Below are 18,510 nucleotides of genomic sequence, written 5' to 3' on the forward strand. Positions count from 1 at the left end.
CAAATGTATGGGCATGTCGAGGGTCCTTCAACTCTTTTGAGGAGGAAGGAAAAATGTCCTACCGTCGGTTTCAACGTTCAATAACCCGAAGTTGAAGTAATGAAGTTTTATGACGTCTAAACAAATTACGATATAGTTCAGTTTAAAATGCAGCCTATTTTAATATAAGTTCATGATTTGTAATGAATGGTCGCAATTATTTTCCTAAGGATAGGATTTTGAAGCAGGGAGGTACAAAACAACCATTTTGCTGCAAACTCCACAAAATGAATTGATGGCCTTCTCAAGTTTAAAATAGTAATTATACAAACCTTATATGGTTTTCATTCAAAAGTCTTACACCGCTAAAGAATCACTCGATTTCTCATCTTTCAGCTTTAATTTTTTATGCTTGAGATACGGGAAAGTATTAAATAATATTTTCTAATGGAGTACTATACTAACCCTGAAAGTTTGAAGATGATAGCGCAAGTTTTAAGGTACTAATCCGTGAGAAAACATACTGGTCGATGCGGGAGGTTTGCGTCCTCGTTAAAGCCAGGCGCAGTGCGCCGCTGTGGATGACACAGTTGGCAATGCCCTCACGGGTGGCAGCGGTCATCGGGAGACGACCCTCAACGGCGCAAGAGGTTTGTTGACTCCTCCCGCCCCTTCCGACGAAGCGTAAAGACTTGCGTGGGCATTTGAGAGGCACCTGACCTCGTTGAACTTCTTGTGCGGTCTCTGTCGGCGGGTAGCGTGAGAGGGCGGGTAACAGTAAATACTCATCATCGCCCTTCATACTTCCCAGTCGCTCTGACGCCACACCCCGCTCTGCCTCGTCTATCACCAATCAATCGATTTCTCCACGCTTTCAGTCTCCTCCAACGAGTTCAGAAATGATTTATCGCTGATGGTGAATAAACACTGACATCCCAAACTTTAAAAAATTTAGTCTCTGTGAGGTGAAAACTTTAAATGTCAATGTGTTTCAAGTTAAGAATTACAGGAAAATTAACAATTAATTACGATAAGTAGACTGGAAATAAGTTCATCAAACAACACTTTTGGTCGAGAACGTATTAGAAAACCTCTAATACCATATTTTCGGAAGCACCGTCGGCTAATGTTTGTATTCAGAACACTTAAAATTCTAATCATCGACCTGGCGTGATAACAGGAGAAACATCGTAACATAGAGGAGAAATATTTAAAGAAACTGCACTTCCCTAGTGAATTTCACTTCAATATTTTCATGCAATTCCGGAGTCCTTAAAGCTATCGACATAAAGGATAACTAAAATGTTGTTAAGGCCACCATTTACGGAAAAGTTGAGGTCAGTGACGGTTTATGGCCAATTGCTTCCCATATGGAAAATATTTAGTTCTCGCGGAAAAAGTACCGATAGAGACCTGAACTAAGTGCTGCTCAAATCCCAGAAAATATGGTAAATTGTTAGATTTAGTACTGGTGTCGCCCATAGTTTTTGCACTTGATTACTCATTCAATGGAAGAAAACTATAATGCCATTCCATTCTCATTGCTCAGTTTTTCTTCAAGAACGAAGAAAGGAAAGAAAAAAATCAAGATCCTATGGGACGGATTGCTGTCTCCTCTATGAATTCCCCTAAGGAGGGGATCCAGGATTTCTTTCTTGGGGGAGGCAGCGGGGGGCACACGCAAGGCCGTGTCCAGGATTTTGTTCTCGGGGGGAGGAGGGGGCACAAGGTTACCTCGTAATACGAAACGAACGCAATGATAATGGGACTTTATTAAACGTTTTTAAGGTTCTGGGGGGGGGGGGGGCACGTGCCCCCCCCGTAGATCCGCCTGTGATTTCCCTTATATGATATCATACCTACATCACGCGAAGCCTCAATGCATCGAAAGCAAAATAGAGAAGGCGTTGGATCAAATACACCCACAGTATGGAAAGTATGTGTTGGGACACACAGATAGACATCGCGAGAGAAGGACAGATGGGACGCACATGAAGTGCGTTTGACAGATCAGAAGGTCGCTCCAATCCATCGCGAGATCCCAGTTCAACGTCATGAAAAGTCTATTCAACCGAAGGGGTTTTGTCTGCGGAGATGCCCCGATCAAAGCCGATAAGCGTGTGGTTGGGTTCAATTGGATGATGGTGACGTTTAAAAAAAAAATAAGTGCCCCAATCACTTGACCGATCGGAGTATTCAAGACTGACCCTGAGTAACTCTGCCAACTTCGTTAGTTGACTGTGACAGGAGACCTAACGTTCATTGGCTAATTGTCATTTCATCGTAAAATGAATAAAGTGGGGCTCAATTCGTTTTAGATCATTTATTTAGGCAGAAAAATATAATATTAACTCGCCAGAGCATTTTATTTTTTTTAGCCTTGCAACCGCGATAAGCCGCAATAAAGACCACAATCGAAAATCACGGTAAATTTCTCTGAAAAAAGTATTGCATGTTTACACAAGACTAGCATGATTAAAATAGTAAAACAATAAATAATTCATTCAAATGCAATGAATTTTTATTGCAGAAAAATAGAATTTCAGCTTACGTTTTCAGTTATTTGGAATATGAAACCATTAACGGGAGATATTAATTTAGCGAGCGATTTGCTGCGGTCAATTCTTAAACTCAAATAAATTTAAACGCACTTCTAATGCATTCAAGGGATAATATCCGTATGTTGAGCATCAATTTTACTTCCTACAATAAATGGAATGCGGAAAAACTTTTTTTGCCTACAATTACGGATCCATAGAATGAACTTATAATTTTTATTCTAATAGCTGCGGTAGAAACTCCTCGAATAACTATGTGTTTGAACACCAATATTATGTTCGGTCAATTGAGACCAAGCCATTTTCTCAGAGCGTACCACGGGAGAGGTTTTACCGAAACCCATGCCGTTCTAACACGACTGACTGGCATTTGGGATATCCTGGTTCGAATCCCGGCTAAGTCAAATATTTTTTCATTGAGAACTTCATCCTTTGGCGTATTTAACGAGACAAATTGCTTTCGAGCAACGTACCCGAACACATACAGACGACTTTTCAACAGCCAAACAATTGCGATAGAAACAATTCGCGCGTACTTTCAAATGGTCCAACTTTTATGTCGTTTCACTTTGAGACATTTATTCCCGTCCACTCCTTCAGCCTCATCTTGACTCCTTTCCGTCCGCTGTCCTCCTCAAAATATTAGTTCTCCTCAACTCATCTCCAGCCCTTTTCTGCGGCGGCAGCCTATTACGACTAATGGGCAATTAGCATGGTCGGCCAAAGGCAAACAAAGTGCTGTCACAACGCGATAGGGCGATGGTGTTTTGGGCGAAAAAATTCTTAATTGTGTCTTAACGTTCGGAACTACTACGTTCGAATCTACGGAGGCAAAAAGAAAAATATTTTAATGAAATTTTTCGAAAAGAGTATTTTTGAGTTACCATTTCATGGGCATCAATATTGCTCCAGCTTTCCCCAATTTACGACGCACTGAAGTAGTTCCGGAGGCGAAACACTTACTTCTGCGCATCCAACCAAATCACTCAAAAGAACCTCTCCTTACTTCTCTGAGTAATGATTCAAACTTCCAGTTAGTATTTTCTCTGGTTTTCCTTTGCTCACTGTCAGGGCCGGTTCTAGACATTTTCATAATGTAAGCGAACAACATTCCGGCGCCCCCCATCAAAAATAGCCTGAAAGCAGTGGCGGATCCAGGATAGGGACAAGGGGGGGGGGGGCTAAGATTACGATTCTATCTAGTGTAAATTGGATAACCCACGGGGGGGCTATAGACCCTTCCTGACCCCTCTCTGGATCTAATTTTGAATTGTAATATACCAAAAGTATGTGAAATAGGCCCTAAGTTTAGATAAATACACCAAAGGATGAAGTTCGCCATTAAAAAAATTAGCCACAGAGCTTATATATTATAGTCTAAGTTTAGAGCTAATTTGTATCTCAATTCGTTAAAGGTGGGAAATATGTAGGAAAATATAACTAAACACTTTTGTGCAAAGTGGTAACCCCCAAATACTTCGATTTCACCCAGTCTGTGTTTCGACCCAATGGAGGGGGGCGGCCCTATAGCCCTCTTATCCCCCCCGTAGATGCCTGAAAGGTACTAGGGATTGTCTCTAGATACATTCAAATAAATGCAAATACTTCAGAAATAAGGGTCGAGATTTAAAAACCAGCGTGGACTTATAACGTGCTAGCTCTTATATGAGTGGGTTGGAAGCCAAGTGATTTCTCTTTTCTACACAGGGTTAGGTACAGAAATTAGGTAAAAAAAACAAACGAGATCAATTATATACTTATTGTTAGTAGTGCATTTGATTTTTCACTCGATGTCAGAACAGAACAGAGACTCACTCGTTTCCCTTGGCAACCAGGTTTTTGTATTTATTCGAACAATTAACTTTACCTAACTCTATTGAGAAAAAAATCACTTGTACCCCTTGGCTTCCAACCCACTCGTATATCAAATGTGATATTTTTAGAGCTCGTTAACCAATTAAATACATATTGGACTGACTGAGCGTTTTGGCGCCCCACGCGGCCGCGCACTATGCTTACCGCATAAACTGGCCCTGCTCACTGAGAAGTAAGCAAGTCGATAGATCAGCTGGACCAGCATCAAATTAACGGAACGCGCAACATAGAGACCGCTGCTACGGTTTGGATCGGCGCATAAATTCAGTCCTTTCCCTCTGCCCTCGCCGTGGGTTGACGCATTCTCAAGAGCCAGCCACCGGCTTGTGCGGTGAGATGTGGTGGGCAATGAGCCGTCAAAGATGGAGTCGCGTCCCTCCTCCACTTTCATCTCCAACGTGCAGCTAGCTTCTTTCGAGGAGACGGTCCTTTCCGAACACACACTACTTGGGTGGCGCGATGGCTGGTTATAAACGGATTAAAACGAAAAGACTTGGCGCTTAGTCTGAGGGTCGGCAGCAGGAGCACAAGACTTTCCCCACGCCGCCGTCGCCGGCTGCGACACAAAAGCGCGGAGCGGAGACCTTGACACTAACAGAGAGAGGGTCTAATTGTTTTTTCTTTTTGGTTTTATTTCTCGGAGTCACGGAGAAATTCAAGAGACCCCTTTACCCCTAATGCTAATGAGAGCCGTAATCTCTCCGTACACGACGCTAATTGCAAGAAAGGGGAAAAAGTGTACTCACAAAAGGTAGAGAGACAGTTTTTTTTCTTCTTTTCTTCTACCACCGTACCCAGACAATGATCGAGATCCTCGTGATGAATGGCACGGTTAAAACTTAGCCAAAGGACGTTTTCCAAGAAATTTCATGACTTAACGCCACGGAGCAGAAAATTTGGCTACCTTCGACGTTAAAAAAAAAGAATACGCTCATGGCAGCAAATTAAAATTAATACTCCTTCGAGCGGATAATCTTCTCGGACATGTGTGCAAACAAGGTTGGCAACATTTCAGGGCGGAGTAACGCTTCGCATCCATTTTCACAAGTAGGAAGACGTTCTCAGCTTGGTAGGTTGAAATGACATTATTTCACGATTGAACACGTTATGTCTACGAGTTGAACATGGGAAGATCTTCCACGCGAAGTTGTATGACAGTCTACGCATTGAATCTTAGCCACTGAAACAGAAATAAATGTTGCAGTACTCACCGAGAGTGACTTTGCGAAAGCTGGATTCCTCATCGGAGCAAACCGTAGAAGGATGGAGGCAGACGGTAAGAATCAATATGGAGATGATAGGGACGGGGTTGCACCGTCTAGACGGCTTCATTTTGACACTTATTCGGCAACTACCGCATCACCTGCAAGGATAAACAAGAAAAAAAAATTAATAACCATAGTAAAACAAATTTCTTGCAAAGTATAGGGGGAGAAAATAGGATTCGAATTTCTCTCCATCAAAACAATTTGGAAAAAACACTGAAGGACTTATTTTCATTCATGAAATGACTAAAATGACCCTTCATGACGATGAATTACATGTTAATATGTGCGAAAATTCCACAGAGAAAAAAATCATTGCGGGAGACTCCGTAATGTAATCACTGTAGCACTCCCGGTATGCTTAAATTACGTGTAAATAATTACTCAATCACGAGAGTCGCCACCGGTCTCTTGAATAACCATCTAGCTGGTATTCTTTCCTTTCCCAAAACTCTACGTTAAGAGAGAATTCTATCACTTCTCTATTTATGCTCAATTGAACCAAATATTAATTATACCCAGTGATTTAGTTTCCCATGAAGGTATAAGTATACGTTAGTCAAGCGTTTTAATTGCATAAGAAGATATCGATTTCTAGTCACGTAATAAATTATAATTCATACGCTAAAAAACTAAAATATGTGGAAATAAAATAAAAATTAGGCAGATGCAGGGCCAAATTAATAGGAGAACGAGCCGATGCTTCCGAAAAAGGGTGTTTATACGGAAAAAAGACATTTTGACCAATTAAACTAATTTTTTAAATTAAAAGAATTTTCACTTCTATGCCAATCTTCGTTTACAGAACTTTTCACTTAATTTTACTGCATTGAAAACAATTAATTTCTTGTTCCTTACCTTGGAGAGCATATTTGATAACCACAAAAAAACACAAGCATGGCAAATTATTTCAAACCTGTGGTGTGTATAGCGTGGAGAGGGCGAGACTAATCACATTTCATTTTCCTTTGAATGCGAAATGCTAATGACTTCGAAATTTACTCTCCCCTACATCTCCAAGCGACTTTGTGTCATTACTCATGCTTTTGTGGTGTCACTTGCTAAAATTAGGTTCTGAAGACATGAGACAAAGGCCTAAGCCCAATTAAATACGTGAGGTTCAAAAACTAAACTGTTTGAAACCACAGTATGGACGTTAAAGTTTTCTGCTGGTTTCTTAGTATGTGACTCACTAACTTCCTAATCAAAGGTATCGTTATCCCCAAACAGTATTTTCCAATGGCCTTCTGTGTGCGTGTCTAAGCAACAGCAATGTGAATATCTAAAATTATGGATGGCTGTTTCAACTTCTGCTTGTGCGCCGAGCAAAAGACGTATAAGGCTGCAGGTGGCATGGCTGGCGCTGCGGAACAAGTTGGCAATCGAACGGGAATTGGAGTCTATAAAGACTAATTGGCAATTGATCCACTCAGCGGACATACGCTTGCGGTTTTCCATGCATTGTTTCCCATGAGTCCGGAGAGAGAGACATGGCAGAGTTCAGCGGACGATGCCCTCCGGAGGACAGCATAGTAACATGATTTACAAAATACGTCAATTAGCAACATTTATCGAGAACTTATTCCTTAATATATTTAGAATAAAATGTACGGCTATTTCTTTAGTGTCACTTCTTTAAAATACGTTTAACCATAAAAAAATGAGACAAACTAAGATTAAACAAGATAGAATGAATTATTAAAACGTCGAGTTATTGAAGCATGCGTTAATGTTCCTAAAACGAAGTAGTGTATACAAATGCCACCAAATTTAGAATATAATCGGAAAAGAATGGGACGAAAAATATTTTTGAAATACGGAGGAATTCCGAGAGAACAGTAAATATTTAGTTTAGAAGGACAGAGACAGTTCCAAACCTCGATCACCGAGCTGCGGCTCTCAATTTGTACAACGAACATACTTTACGAGAGAAAATGTCAAACAGTACCAACTGAATTGAGGAAGCACCTGTACTAACGCAATTATTCCTAGCTGAGAGACTCTTCGGCTTAATAGAAAAAAAAACGAAACACTGTTGGCACACAAAATAATTTTAAATAGCCTTGATCATTTATTCTATAAAGTTAAATTAAATGGGCGACGAATTGAGTGATACCCAAAACAACACTTATGACTTGTTCCAAAACTTCCCCACGGGATCACGAAAGTTTAAGTTATTTTTTTAAGGAAACGCAATAGGTAATAATCTTCCTCAAACAGAGCCTGTGGCCACGCGTAAGCCCTTGGGATGAATTTCTCAACCCTTGAAAACGAAACACTTCCTTCCGATAAGGCGAACCGGAGGAGACGGACATAGTTACAAAAATTATTCTTCCCATCTCTCAAATTTGAGTATCTACATCTGCACTATACTCTGCGAACCACCTCAAGGGTGTTTGGCAGGGGTTTAGCAATCGTCAACAAGCAAGAGGATCTCCTTATGTACACTACAAGGTCACTTAAAAATATTACACACAATAACAGAATACCTCACACATCCCCCCCCCCAAATACTCTCTTCCTTCTCCGATAGTCCACACCCTCTTGGGCACAGACGGCGATGAGAAGCTTCCCTTCCGCCTTCTTCGAGCTTTCCCAAACATTTTAAATCTTCCGTCCGTTAGCATGTCTGGTTCCTTTCGTCAGTCATCAACTCCCAGTCTTCTTGGGTCCCTCTGCTCCTCCCCTCACGGGTGGCTAACACCTCTAGACGGCGCTAATTCCCTTACTACCTGCCATCCATTTTCCACCCTCAATTTCGGCTCGGCCGGTCCTAATGACACGATTTTACGATGCTGTTCCGGCGCTTCGCCTGCTGATAAACTCCATCCTTGCCCTCGCTGGAGACCACCCCTAAATAATTATGAGCTCCGTTCCTTCGATCATGGCAAGAAGATGATTTATATATATTAGGGGTAATTAGATGAAATAATGTTACGCCATTGATGAATAATAAAGAAGTCTCATTATGAACTGCAACATTCATTCACGATAATATCTCAAATTATTTCCTTACTTTGGATCAAACTATCTTGGCGAAAGACCACTAAATATAACCTATCCAGGAATACGGTGTATTAATTATAAGCCATGTAATACTGCAGCGGCTTCGGATTGCTTCTAATCTTACGTACTTACAATGATTCAATACTGTATACAATTACTCCTATTGAATACTTCAAAGTATTATCGCTATTGATTTATTTGAGAAATTTTAACTCAGAAAGTGGTTTAATTTTTACTTCAATTCAGAAGCCATTTCCAATAATTTTGAGAAAACAACATGATAAACTTGAAGTATCTATCTTTTAACACTATTTAGGTGCATTTAATAGTGTATTACTCACAAAAGAGGGTGAGAATTATGTTCAATTCTTGAAAATACTTATCATATTTCAAGCATTCGCAATTCAGACCTGGTCAACCTCTTCCGATGTTCTCACATTGCGTGGACACTAAAAGTGGATTCTCACGAGAGCAGAGGAGATAACACCACGATAAACATGAAAGATCGACCTGGTTAGGTGCATTTAATACTGTGTACATCACATATAAGGGTGAGAATCAAGTTTAATTCTTGAAAATATTAATAATTCAAACATCCGGGCCACCGATCTTGTCAACTTCTTCCAATGCTCTTCCATTGCGTGCTCCCTAAAAATAGATTCTTCTGAGGGTACAGAGAAGCACACTCTTATACGTCTTGGTCAACTCCTGAGCATCTCCTACAAAGTTACTGCAGCCACCCTGAACGCAGACGAGCTCCCTCCGCCCATCACAACCATTCAAACCTCCATTAGCGATCCGGCCGAAGGTTCCCCGTCTAGCCACCACTTTCAACAGCCCCTCAAACACAGAGCCACCGACCGTCTCGGGATTTCGGGGGAGGGGAGAGATAGGAGGGGGTGGGGCAGGGAGGCTTCCCTCAGGTAATCTCGCTTCACCCCCACAACCACTCATTCACCTCCACCACGCTCGTCCCAAAGCCCATCACACCCTCACTCGCTCAGATGCCTGAGTTTTTCAATTCCCCACGTCCACCTCTCGAAATCCCCAGGTGAGCACAAAAAAAATCCACTTCTACATATCGTGGGGTCCACTTTCGTGCCACTAAAAGATACTACGATACAAAGTAAGGAAATTATTAGAGACATTATCGTGAATGCAATTGCAATTCATGGTGTGACTTCTTTAGTATTTTTCAATGGCGTATGATAATTTCATCGGTATAATGTGTTGGCCATCTTGCCACCACATTGGACAGAACTGCTTGGACATTTGAGCGATTTCTCGCAGTGAAAAGACAATTTGTGACTCATGCGCAATAATCACGTCGTAAATGTGCAGAGTAATCAGATTGTATGGAATTGAAGTTTTCGGATAGGTTTCATCATACCCTTTTTTCAGTCCTATCATGCCTATTGTTTTAGAAATTTAGTGTTTTGTACTGAATCTACAGAAAAATGAATACTTATAAGTAAACTGTGGCCGTTTATTTCAATAAAAAATGCCTAAGGTTGAACATTACATTTCATTCTTTCACAAATTAGGCGACAAGATAAGATGATAGTAAGATGAATTCTCTCAATTTCCATTAGAATACCATGCTCTAATCTAATTTTAATTTGGATAAAGAATATAATTCATTGATAGCTATAAATATTTTTTTAAATATGGAGCAGAAACATCTTTTACAAAACTAACTGGCTCCATTAAGGCTACTTAAATAGTTTCACCTATATTCGGCTATTCACATCATTCAGGGTCACCAACGCGGCAAATGAACTATATCTTTCTAAGTAGCTGAAGTTGCTTTGTCCTATGTCCTTTGTCCTGACCGCACTATGCCCGGATGAACAACAAGTCATTCTATTATCTCACGATAGATCAAGAAATTTCCACGACAAGTTCAATCAGAACGGGCGTTTCATGACTGAAATCACTTATTGATCACATCTCATTCGTTATGATCCGTTTCTTTTCACTTCCGAAGAGAAAAAGGGAGTTTCTTCCACTATCCTTTTTCCACTAAGGGGAGGTCCTTCCTCCGTTTCTTTCTCGTTAAAAAAGCGTCGACAATACAGTACGAGCGAGAAAGAACGTCAGACACTGAAGCGAAACCCTCTCCATTGATACATCACGGGCCAAACTCGACAACAAGGGGAGTTATAAAAAAAGAGAATTTTACTCTGCGAGAGATCCGAGACGAAACAGATTTCCCGCGACGATGGGTCTCTGTGTAGGCGGTAACGAATCAAATATGGGTGTTGAAAATCTCGGAGAAAAATGGGAGGAAATTGGGCAGACGTGAGTCGACACGAGTTCCTCCCATTGCGTGAATCCATAGAGGATTTCACGGACGAGTTTCTCGAGAAAATCTTCAAGGATAACCCGGGTGGTCCCGAATTACTTTCCGTTTCATCACCACAGGTAAAAAGAGGGCACAGCAAAGCATTAATGAAATACACAACGCCGACAAAAAATATCTTGAATGAGTAACCACTGTGCGAGGGGACTTTTCTTCTCAATTTTGCACTGCCCGACAAGTTTTACAGAGCTCGTTGATAAGCTCGTGGAAGTTATAAAAGCTATGATGTAATCATACTAAAATAAAATGAATCAAGCAAAACAAAAACGCATAAGAAAGATAAAAGTGGAAACTATTCAATAGAAAGAGAGAAAAACAACAACCTTATTTCTTAGGGGAGGTCTCATTAAAAATAAAAATGTCAATTGATTGAATGAAATTTGTAGCATTGCCACAATATAATAATAAATAATAACAGTACTGAATCCATGTTCTGATTATGAACTGCTTGCTACACTGACTCACATCACCAAAAACATGAAGGCAATATTGAATGTAAGACGTATATTATATAATTTATACCCTGCCATATCCGACAGGAAAATGAAACCCTCTAATCAGGAGGTATTCTTGTGGATCGAACTTCACAAGAGTTGCGCAAGAAAAAGCAGCAACGCCACATTGTGCAAAGGAAAACCACACAGGCATAGTATTAACCACATCTGCTAAAACAATGAGCAGGCGAAGACAAATGAACGTCACTTGTTTACATCAAGGGTGGTGATACATCAGAATATTTCTCTACGGCACGCGCCATCTGTCGGGACCAAATCAAAAAAATTAACGCCTTGAAGTCACACAAACTCCCACATGTAACACAACAGAAGGGTTAGAAAAATTCCTCGTCTGGCAGGCAACATTTTTTACTTCCCTAGAAAACAATATAAGGTACCGCCTGCGAGGGGGAAAGCTGTTAGTCCCTTTCCCTCGATCTGCCCGGGACGAATGCACGCTCGAGAATTAACACTTATTTCCGAGCAGAGATACGTCCTCGAACGATTTAAATGCATGCATCTACCCGTCCCAGCGCCTCCTAATGACTGAAGAAGGCATCCTTAGCGACGGACCCCACACACCGCAGACGTACCGGGCCGCTAGCTAAATCTCCTCCTACCCAGGCCCACCTGACAAAACTCACCACCCTATACACCCTCCTCCAAGTCAGTCTATATCACATGCAAACAGGATAACATCACCACCAAATCCCACCCCCTCATAGACCTTTGCGACCCTATAACGAAAAAAACTTTGTAGCGCTAGGGGTGATTTGAAACCACGCGCTACCCTTTCATCCCCCAAGTAGCCGCCCCATACCGCCCTCACCAACCCTTCCCATCAACAATGCACCCTCATCCATCGACTTCTCTTCACCTCGAGGCAACATTCCCTTCCCACTTGGACAATGGTGTGAAGATTCGAAATGCATGAGGCCTCCAGGGGGAAAGTTAATAGATGTTCACGGCGGGGGATCCTGACTGCTGAGAGGGAACAGGTATCCCTAAACGAAAAACAGTCCTCCGGAGTCACCTGAAACACACTAAATATTCAATTTTAATCGATCGAGATGCACCAGTTGTCAGACGAAATGCCTGAATGGATAATGAGTCAGACATTTTTGTACGGATTTCTATAAGACAATGGACAATGTATGTGCCTTCAAAGTTCATATGCTAGGACTAAAATCACTAGAATCTAATAATTTACGCTGATAGTTTCCGAAGCTGATTAGCAAGTGAGATAAACATAAAACGATTAATAATAAACGGGGATAAATAACGATTTTGAATAGTTGGCATTTTGAGATAGAAGTTAGTTAATCTTTCACAGAGTTATAACACTGCTACTGAGATGTAGTAGTTCTTTCCGTCAACTTCCACCCTTGTTTCTAAAAATGTACATCAATTTTTTCATTAAGAAAATAAAAAAATGAGGGTTTGCCGGGAGGAATTCATAGAATGAATAGTTTCCAAAGAGTTCCACAAAGCAGTATCTACTATGAAAACATTTAAATTCTAAGAAGGCCAAAATAATGATCTATCATCTAGGATCCATATTTAGCATGAAATCACACCTAGGCAATAGTGCAGCTCTCTTTCAGCATGGCATTAATGGCCTCGAGCAGATATTAACCTTTTAAATTTCATTTTTGAAAGAACTGTACACATTTTGATTGATTCCGTTAGGATTTCGCGCCTGAAAATACGCAATGAGCCTAAATTCAAACGCGGTGACGAACCTCCAAATCTAAATCAAGTTTGAAAGGCATCAAAACTGAGGACTGCTCAGCCTCGAAGATGGGTAAGAGGAAAACTCGGAACTCGAAGTTTAAATGGAACCATCTCCACGCGTCCATAACACAACCCGTCCCCTGCTTGACCCACTTGAACTCTACGAGTCGCACTTGAATAAAACCTCATCCAAGGCTTCAAGTGGTTCCCCTCGAGCATGCACGAATCTCTTGGACCACGCCACAACCTGAACGCGCACTCCCTTCCCCAGACGTTAACACCATGCCCTTTAGTACCACCACGGGCTGCAAAATTAAGTTACCCCTTAGCTGCACGCGCCCGCGATGATAGCGTCAGTGCACGCTTGCGGCTTTTTTGCCGCGCTTTAATATTTTTGGTTTGCCTAAATGTACATTAAACGTTTAGGGTATTTTTAACGCATTTGGATAACTTCTAATAATTAAGAGCACTTTAAATATTTTTATCTTTCATTTATAAACAAAAATAAAGCATGTTAATATGCAAATTTCTTCATAAATACTTTGAATAATTTTTCTGATGGATGCACAAAGTGTAAGAAAAAAACGGCGTATCATCATCTGGGCAGATGATGATAAGCCGTATCGAAACCGGTCGCAAATATATATTTTATTTTGTGGAACAGCAAAGTCTTTTTTTCTTACCATTTGTGCATCATGAAGGAGTTCCACCATGTTACGCCACCCACAATCGCATTTTCTGAAGGAATTGCAGACAATAATGTTCTTAGTCGAGGAAAAAGTACATAAATAGAACACCGAAGTGTACCAACAGTGATTTATACGCAGTAAACGCGCTATTTCGAATTTTCGAACAATAAGGTAAAATCCCCGCTTAGCGTGTAGGTAACTAAGGGTTAACCCATTTCCGCCCGGAAAAATGTCTGCTTGCGGTTGTGAAAATATGTAGGTATGTTGTTCCTACGGTCGTATTTAATAATCCCGTTAAATATTTCGGTAACATATCAATTTCAGAATGACGCCATGGCCATAGCTCCTACATTGGTTGGTAGCGAGGTGAGGATATAAAGTTGTTCAATGTCTGCGAGTGACCTTGATAGATAGAAAGGATTAATGTTCAGGACAAACATATTTTACGGATGATGGAGATTTCAAATAATCTAAAATATACCATTTCCTGTTTGCACGTAATTTGCATTCAGTAGGCGACCATTTTGAATTTTAGTTTCGCACCCATTCCTTTTCATTGGCTTTATTCGAAGGCTTAAAAAAACTAATAATGGATTAAGCTATTGAAAGCTTCAACAAAATATTAATGACAATTTGACAGGATAAAGGAGAACGGTGTTTTTTTCAAGACCCTCACATGCTTAGAATGGTCGGATGCGAAATGGCTACGATGGGCGGAAGTGGGTTAATACCGCAGCAAGAATGCCGAATGTACTCGGGTGCAGGTAATCGAATGTATTCAAATAGCTTAGTTGCTCAGATAGGCACTCCATTACACATAGATATACACGAGAGGCCATAAATTCTTCTGGAAACTAGAGAAGCGAAGCGACTGCATGGATAAATTAAACAAAATATTGACCGACCAGAGAAAAATACCACACTTTCTCTGGATTAATTCGGCGAGTACACAGCAAGGGCGTCTGGGTGAATACCGCCAATCACTCATACATTCTTCCAATTTCTCAAGTAGTCCCACGAAAACATGTGTACTCGAGCACCTGTCTGGGTATTCGATAACTAACTTGAGTACTTGAGTACCATCTAATTATTCTAAAAACGTAACCAGGTCTTCATATCGGTAGAAGAGACAACCATTACATTAATTGTTGAACAAAGCAAAAATAAAGTACCATTACACAGATTATTTAATGCTATCTACTAGTTTCAACGGTTTAGCGTCATTATCAAGATGAAACCAGTCGACAGCATTTAATTAACTATTTGAGGAACGGTACTTTGGATTTGATTTGTTCATCTATTAATAATACTTTGTTCCACCAATTTAGGTTTTTAGGCTTAGACTGCTTGAGCAAAAATATATCTTTAAGAATGACACGGAGAACATAATATTAGAGCCCCACTATATTTCCCGGTCCGACAGATGGAGTAATAGAGAGAGATGTTTTGCAGGGCGGATAGATATGGAAATTCGTTTTTCCCCGAATCATAAAGGACTCAATAAATTTCGTAATTTTGTTTGAAGATTTGCTTAATATATGCTGGTTTCCTAACACCCCCTGCCGCACGGCTTTTCAGTCAGCTTGCGGGCTAGTATGGAGATGCAATGCCGAAACCAGTTGGTTTGGCAACCATAGTATTATTTTTATGTTGCCATAAAAGCGAAATTTACTATTCCCTCCAAATTTTTCAAATGTATACCCTTTTACCCTCCCCTATCTCTCGGAGTATTCGAATTTCGGCACTCGAGTACATTTTCCACAGTCCTCGAGTAGACACCGAACTCCATCCACCCGATCCCTGAAGGCTCTAACCACTCCATCAAGGGATCGAGCACCACGGAGACCAGCCCTCAACGCGGCACCCACGCCAGAACCGAGGAAAATCCTTTTTAGAGATCAAGCATGTCGAGAGAAAAAAATGAACACCATCGCCATCCGAAAAAGTCCGTCCATCACAAGACTTTACGGTCGGAGAGAGATGAAAGGGCCACCGCTATATTCTCGTTTTCCGCAACCATATCCCGCACCTAATCTAAACTCCTCACACGGAAACCTCGACTCAACGTGGCCATTTCCTTTTCGCCTAAGCCATCTCATACCTTACCGCGCAGACTCCCAATTCCACTTTATGATTCCCTCCTTTTCCCCCATTTTTTCGTTTCCCACAAGTTTCGACCGACGGAGCTTATTAAATATTCCGCGTCGAAGCGTCCTCGAGCAAGGTCAGAGAAATGGAGAGAACTCGCATGATCTCGAGGCTCAGAGAGAGATATACAAAGGGGGTCCCTGCGCGAATTTAAATGAGAGCTTGACAAAATTTACCGCCTGGGAAAATAAATAACGTTATCCTCCTCGGGAGGGACGTTAAAATGTGCGTAGATTCCCAAACCTCTAGAAGGTGTCTCCAAGGTTTCCTCGGCCTTGGTGCCGTTAAAGTCATATTTTGTTAAAAATAAACTTAACTTTAGTAACCATTGTTTGGCGCTTTCCAAGTGGATCACATAAGGAAATTACTCCAGCTTGAGACCTCTAGAATGCGCCTCCAAGGTTCTCTTGGCCTTGGCGCTGTCAACGCCACATTTTTGATAAAAACGAACTTAACGTGAAAGTATGGTATTCCACGATTCATCAACCACTTTCTTATCAGACGGTCCCATGGTGTAATGGTTAGCACTCTGGACTTTGAATCCAGCGATCCGAGTTCAAATCTCGGTGGGACCTTACATTTTTTAACACCTTAATGGCGGTTGCGACACGACAGAAATTTGTATTACGCCCTTCTCAGGTGAAAACATGATCAGATTTGATCTCTGCATTTCTTCAGGGTTTTATTCCACGTCAGCTTATTTGTAGACAACAGTTTCGCTGCCTATCCTGTCAGCGTCTTCAGGCTGTTGGTTTCTACCTCGCTTATATGCTGTAGGCTGAATACACTGGCAGGATAGCCAGCGAAACTGTTGTCTACAAACAAGCTGACGCGGAAGAAAACCCTGGAGAAATACAGAGATCAAACAATCTCTGCGGAAATCTACGTTCTAAAATAATCAGATTTATAAAACGCGCACATATATATGGGTGAATTTTATCACAGTATCATCGTATATACGTTATCACATTAATTGATTTGTCTGCGCGCCTGTAGCTGCCTATGCCCACACGTAGGCTGTCCGCCACTTGCTCCACGTCGCGACGCGTCGGTTGTAGCGCTTATGGATGACTTCTGGGAATACTAAAAAGCTGGGATAGACGCGTGGAAGTCACGGCAGGCAATTCTTTCTCCGCGTCGTCGTTTGGACTGACAAACACGGCTACCACTCTTGGGAAACACGACCGTGATCTATTAAGTGGGAGAGGAGACCTCTTCGGAGGCAGCTATCAAGTCTGGTCAGGTGACTTATGCGGAGACCTGGTTTCCACGGTTTCCTATGCGCATACTAATAGATCCTTTTCTCCCCCTTAAAATTCAAGCAAAATAGGCACATGTGATGAGTGTTTTTTTTCCCTAAGCAAATTAAGGAATTAAAACGGTGACCTTCACGGACCATAATGCTCGCCGAAACAGATTTAGGTCATGCATACGATACAAGCAACAATAGACGGCCCCCAATTTTTCTGGCTCGAATACCCGATAAAGCCGACTAAGTTGGTAAGCGACAGACTTTTATGCCTTAAATCGTCCATTGGAATCAATATCATAACATTCATGTCTTCCATCTTATAGATCGATATCGAATATTTTTCTTTCATAGACAATCGCGTCATGGATCCCCATTACAGACCGTATCTCATCATCCGGTCCCATGGTGTAATGGTTAGCACTCTGGACTTTGAATCCAGCGATCCGAGTTCAAATCTCGGTGGGACCTTTCTTTTTTCAACCTTGATGGCGGTCACGGTTCGTAAATAACTTAAGAAACGAGTATACAAAACGACAGAAATTTGTATTACGCCCTGGTCAGATGAAAACAGAATCACATTTCTAAAACGCGGGCAGGTGGATGTGTGAATTTTATCACAATATCATCGTCGACCTTTCGATAACCTTGATTTACTTAAAAATAGGTCATTTCTTCACTTCGCCTACGGGAAATAAAACATGCATGTCCTACAGACCAAACTCCCTCTGGTTCGGTGCATTAGTGGACGCACTCCATTAGCATTTTTTCTTAACCTCTCCATTTCCCCGAATCCTTAACTAGAAGAGAAGCACGGGGCCTTTTAAAAGCCCTCTTGAGGGCACCGAACATAATCATATACCACTTCACCTTCTCCTTCTCGATGGTGCTCCAGGGAACACTGCACGCCGCGGGATAATGGAAAGAGTGTATCCACCGATGAGGTCGAAACTACTGTTGAGAGAGGTTGGAGGAGACCGTGACGTCAATAAATAGAACACACCACTCGCCGCCATCAAATAAATCCTCGCTCTACCTGGTAATATTTAGGACTCACCGGTACAGCTCTGTCTGTATACTCGCCTTCGGCGCTGGATCATGTAATTTTTAGGATCCCGGTTCTAGGATCTACTTGATTAATAACTGTCTAT

General features: G+C 41.3%; 1 protein-coding gene and 2 non-coding genes across 4 annotated transcripts in view; 2 read left to right on the forward strand and 1 right to left on the reverse strand.

The window, feature by feature from the left end:
- Positions 1-5,770, reverse strand: part of LOC124156349 (fibroblast growth factor receptor homolog 1-like) — a 73,700-nt gene extending 67,930 nt beyond the window's left edge. For both annotated transcript variants that reach the window (XM_046530856.1, XM_046530855.1), the window contains exon 1: positions 5,624-5,770. In XM_046530856.1, coding sequence (XP_046386812.1) covers positions 5,624-5,744 — 121 coding nt within the window. In that variant the 5' untranslated portion in view covers positions 5,745-5,770. The remainder of the gene's footprint in view (positions 1-5,623) is intronic.
- A 10,843-nt stretch (positions 5,771-16,613) lies between these two features.
- On the forward strand, positions 16,614-16,685 carry Trnaq-uug. The gene has a single exon. It is a non-coding gene; the product is annotated as a tRNA-Gln (tRNA).
- A 1,073-nt stretch (positions 16,686-17,758) lies between these two features.
- Positions 17,759-17,830, forward strand: Trnaq-uug. Its single transcript has one exon. It is a non-coding gene; the product is annotated as a tRNA-Gln (tRNA).
- The last annotated feature ends 680 nt before the right edge of the window (positions 17,831-18,510 follow it).

The sequence above is a fragment of the Ischnura elegans genome, chromosome 3 (assembly GCF_921293095.1).
Source record: "Ischnura elegans chromosome 3, ioIscEleg1.1, whole genome shotgun sequence".
In the NCBI taxonomy this organism is placed as follows: domain Eukaryota; kingdom Metazoa; phylum Arthropoda; class Insecta; order Odonata; family Coenagrionidae; genus Ischnura; species Ischnura elegans.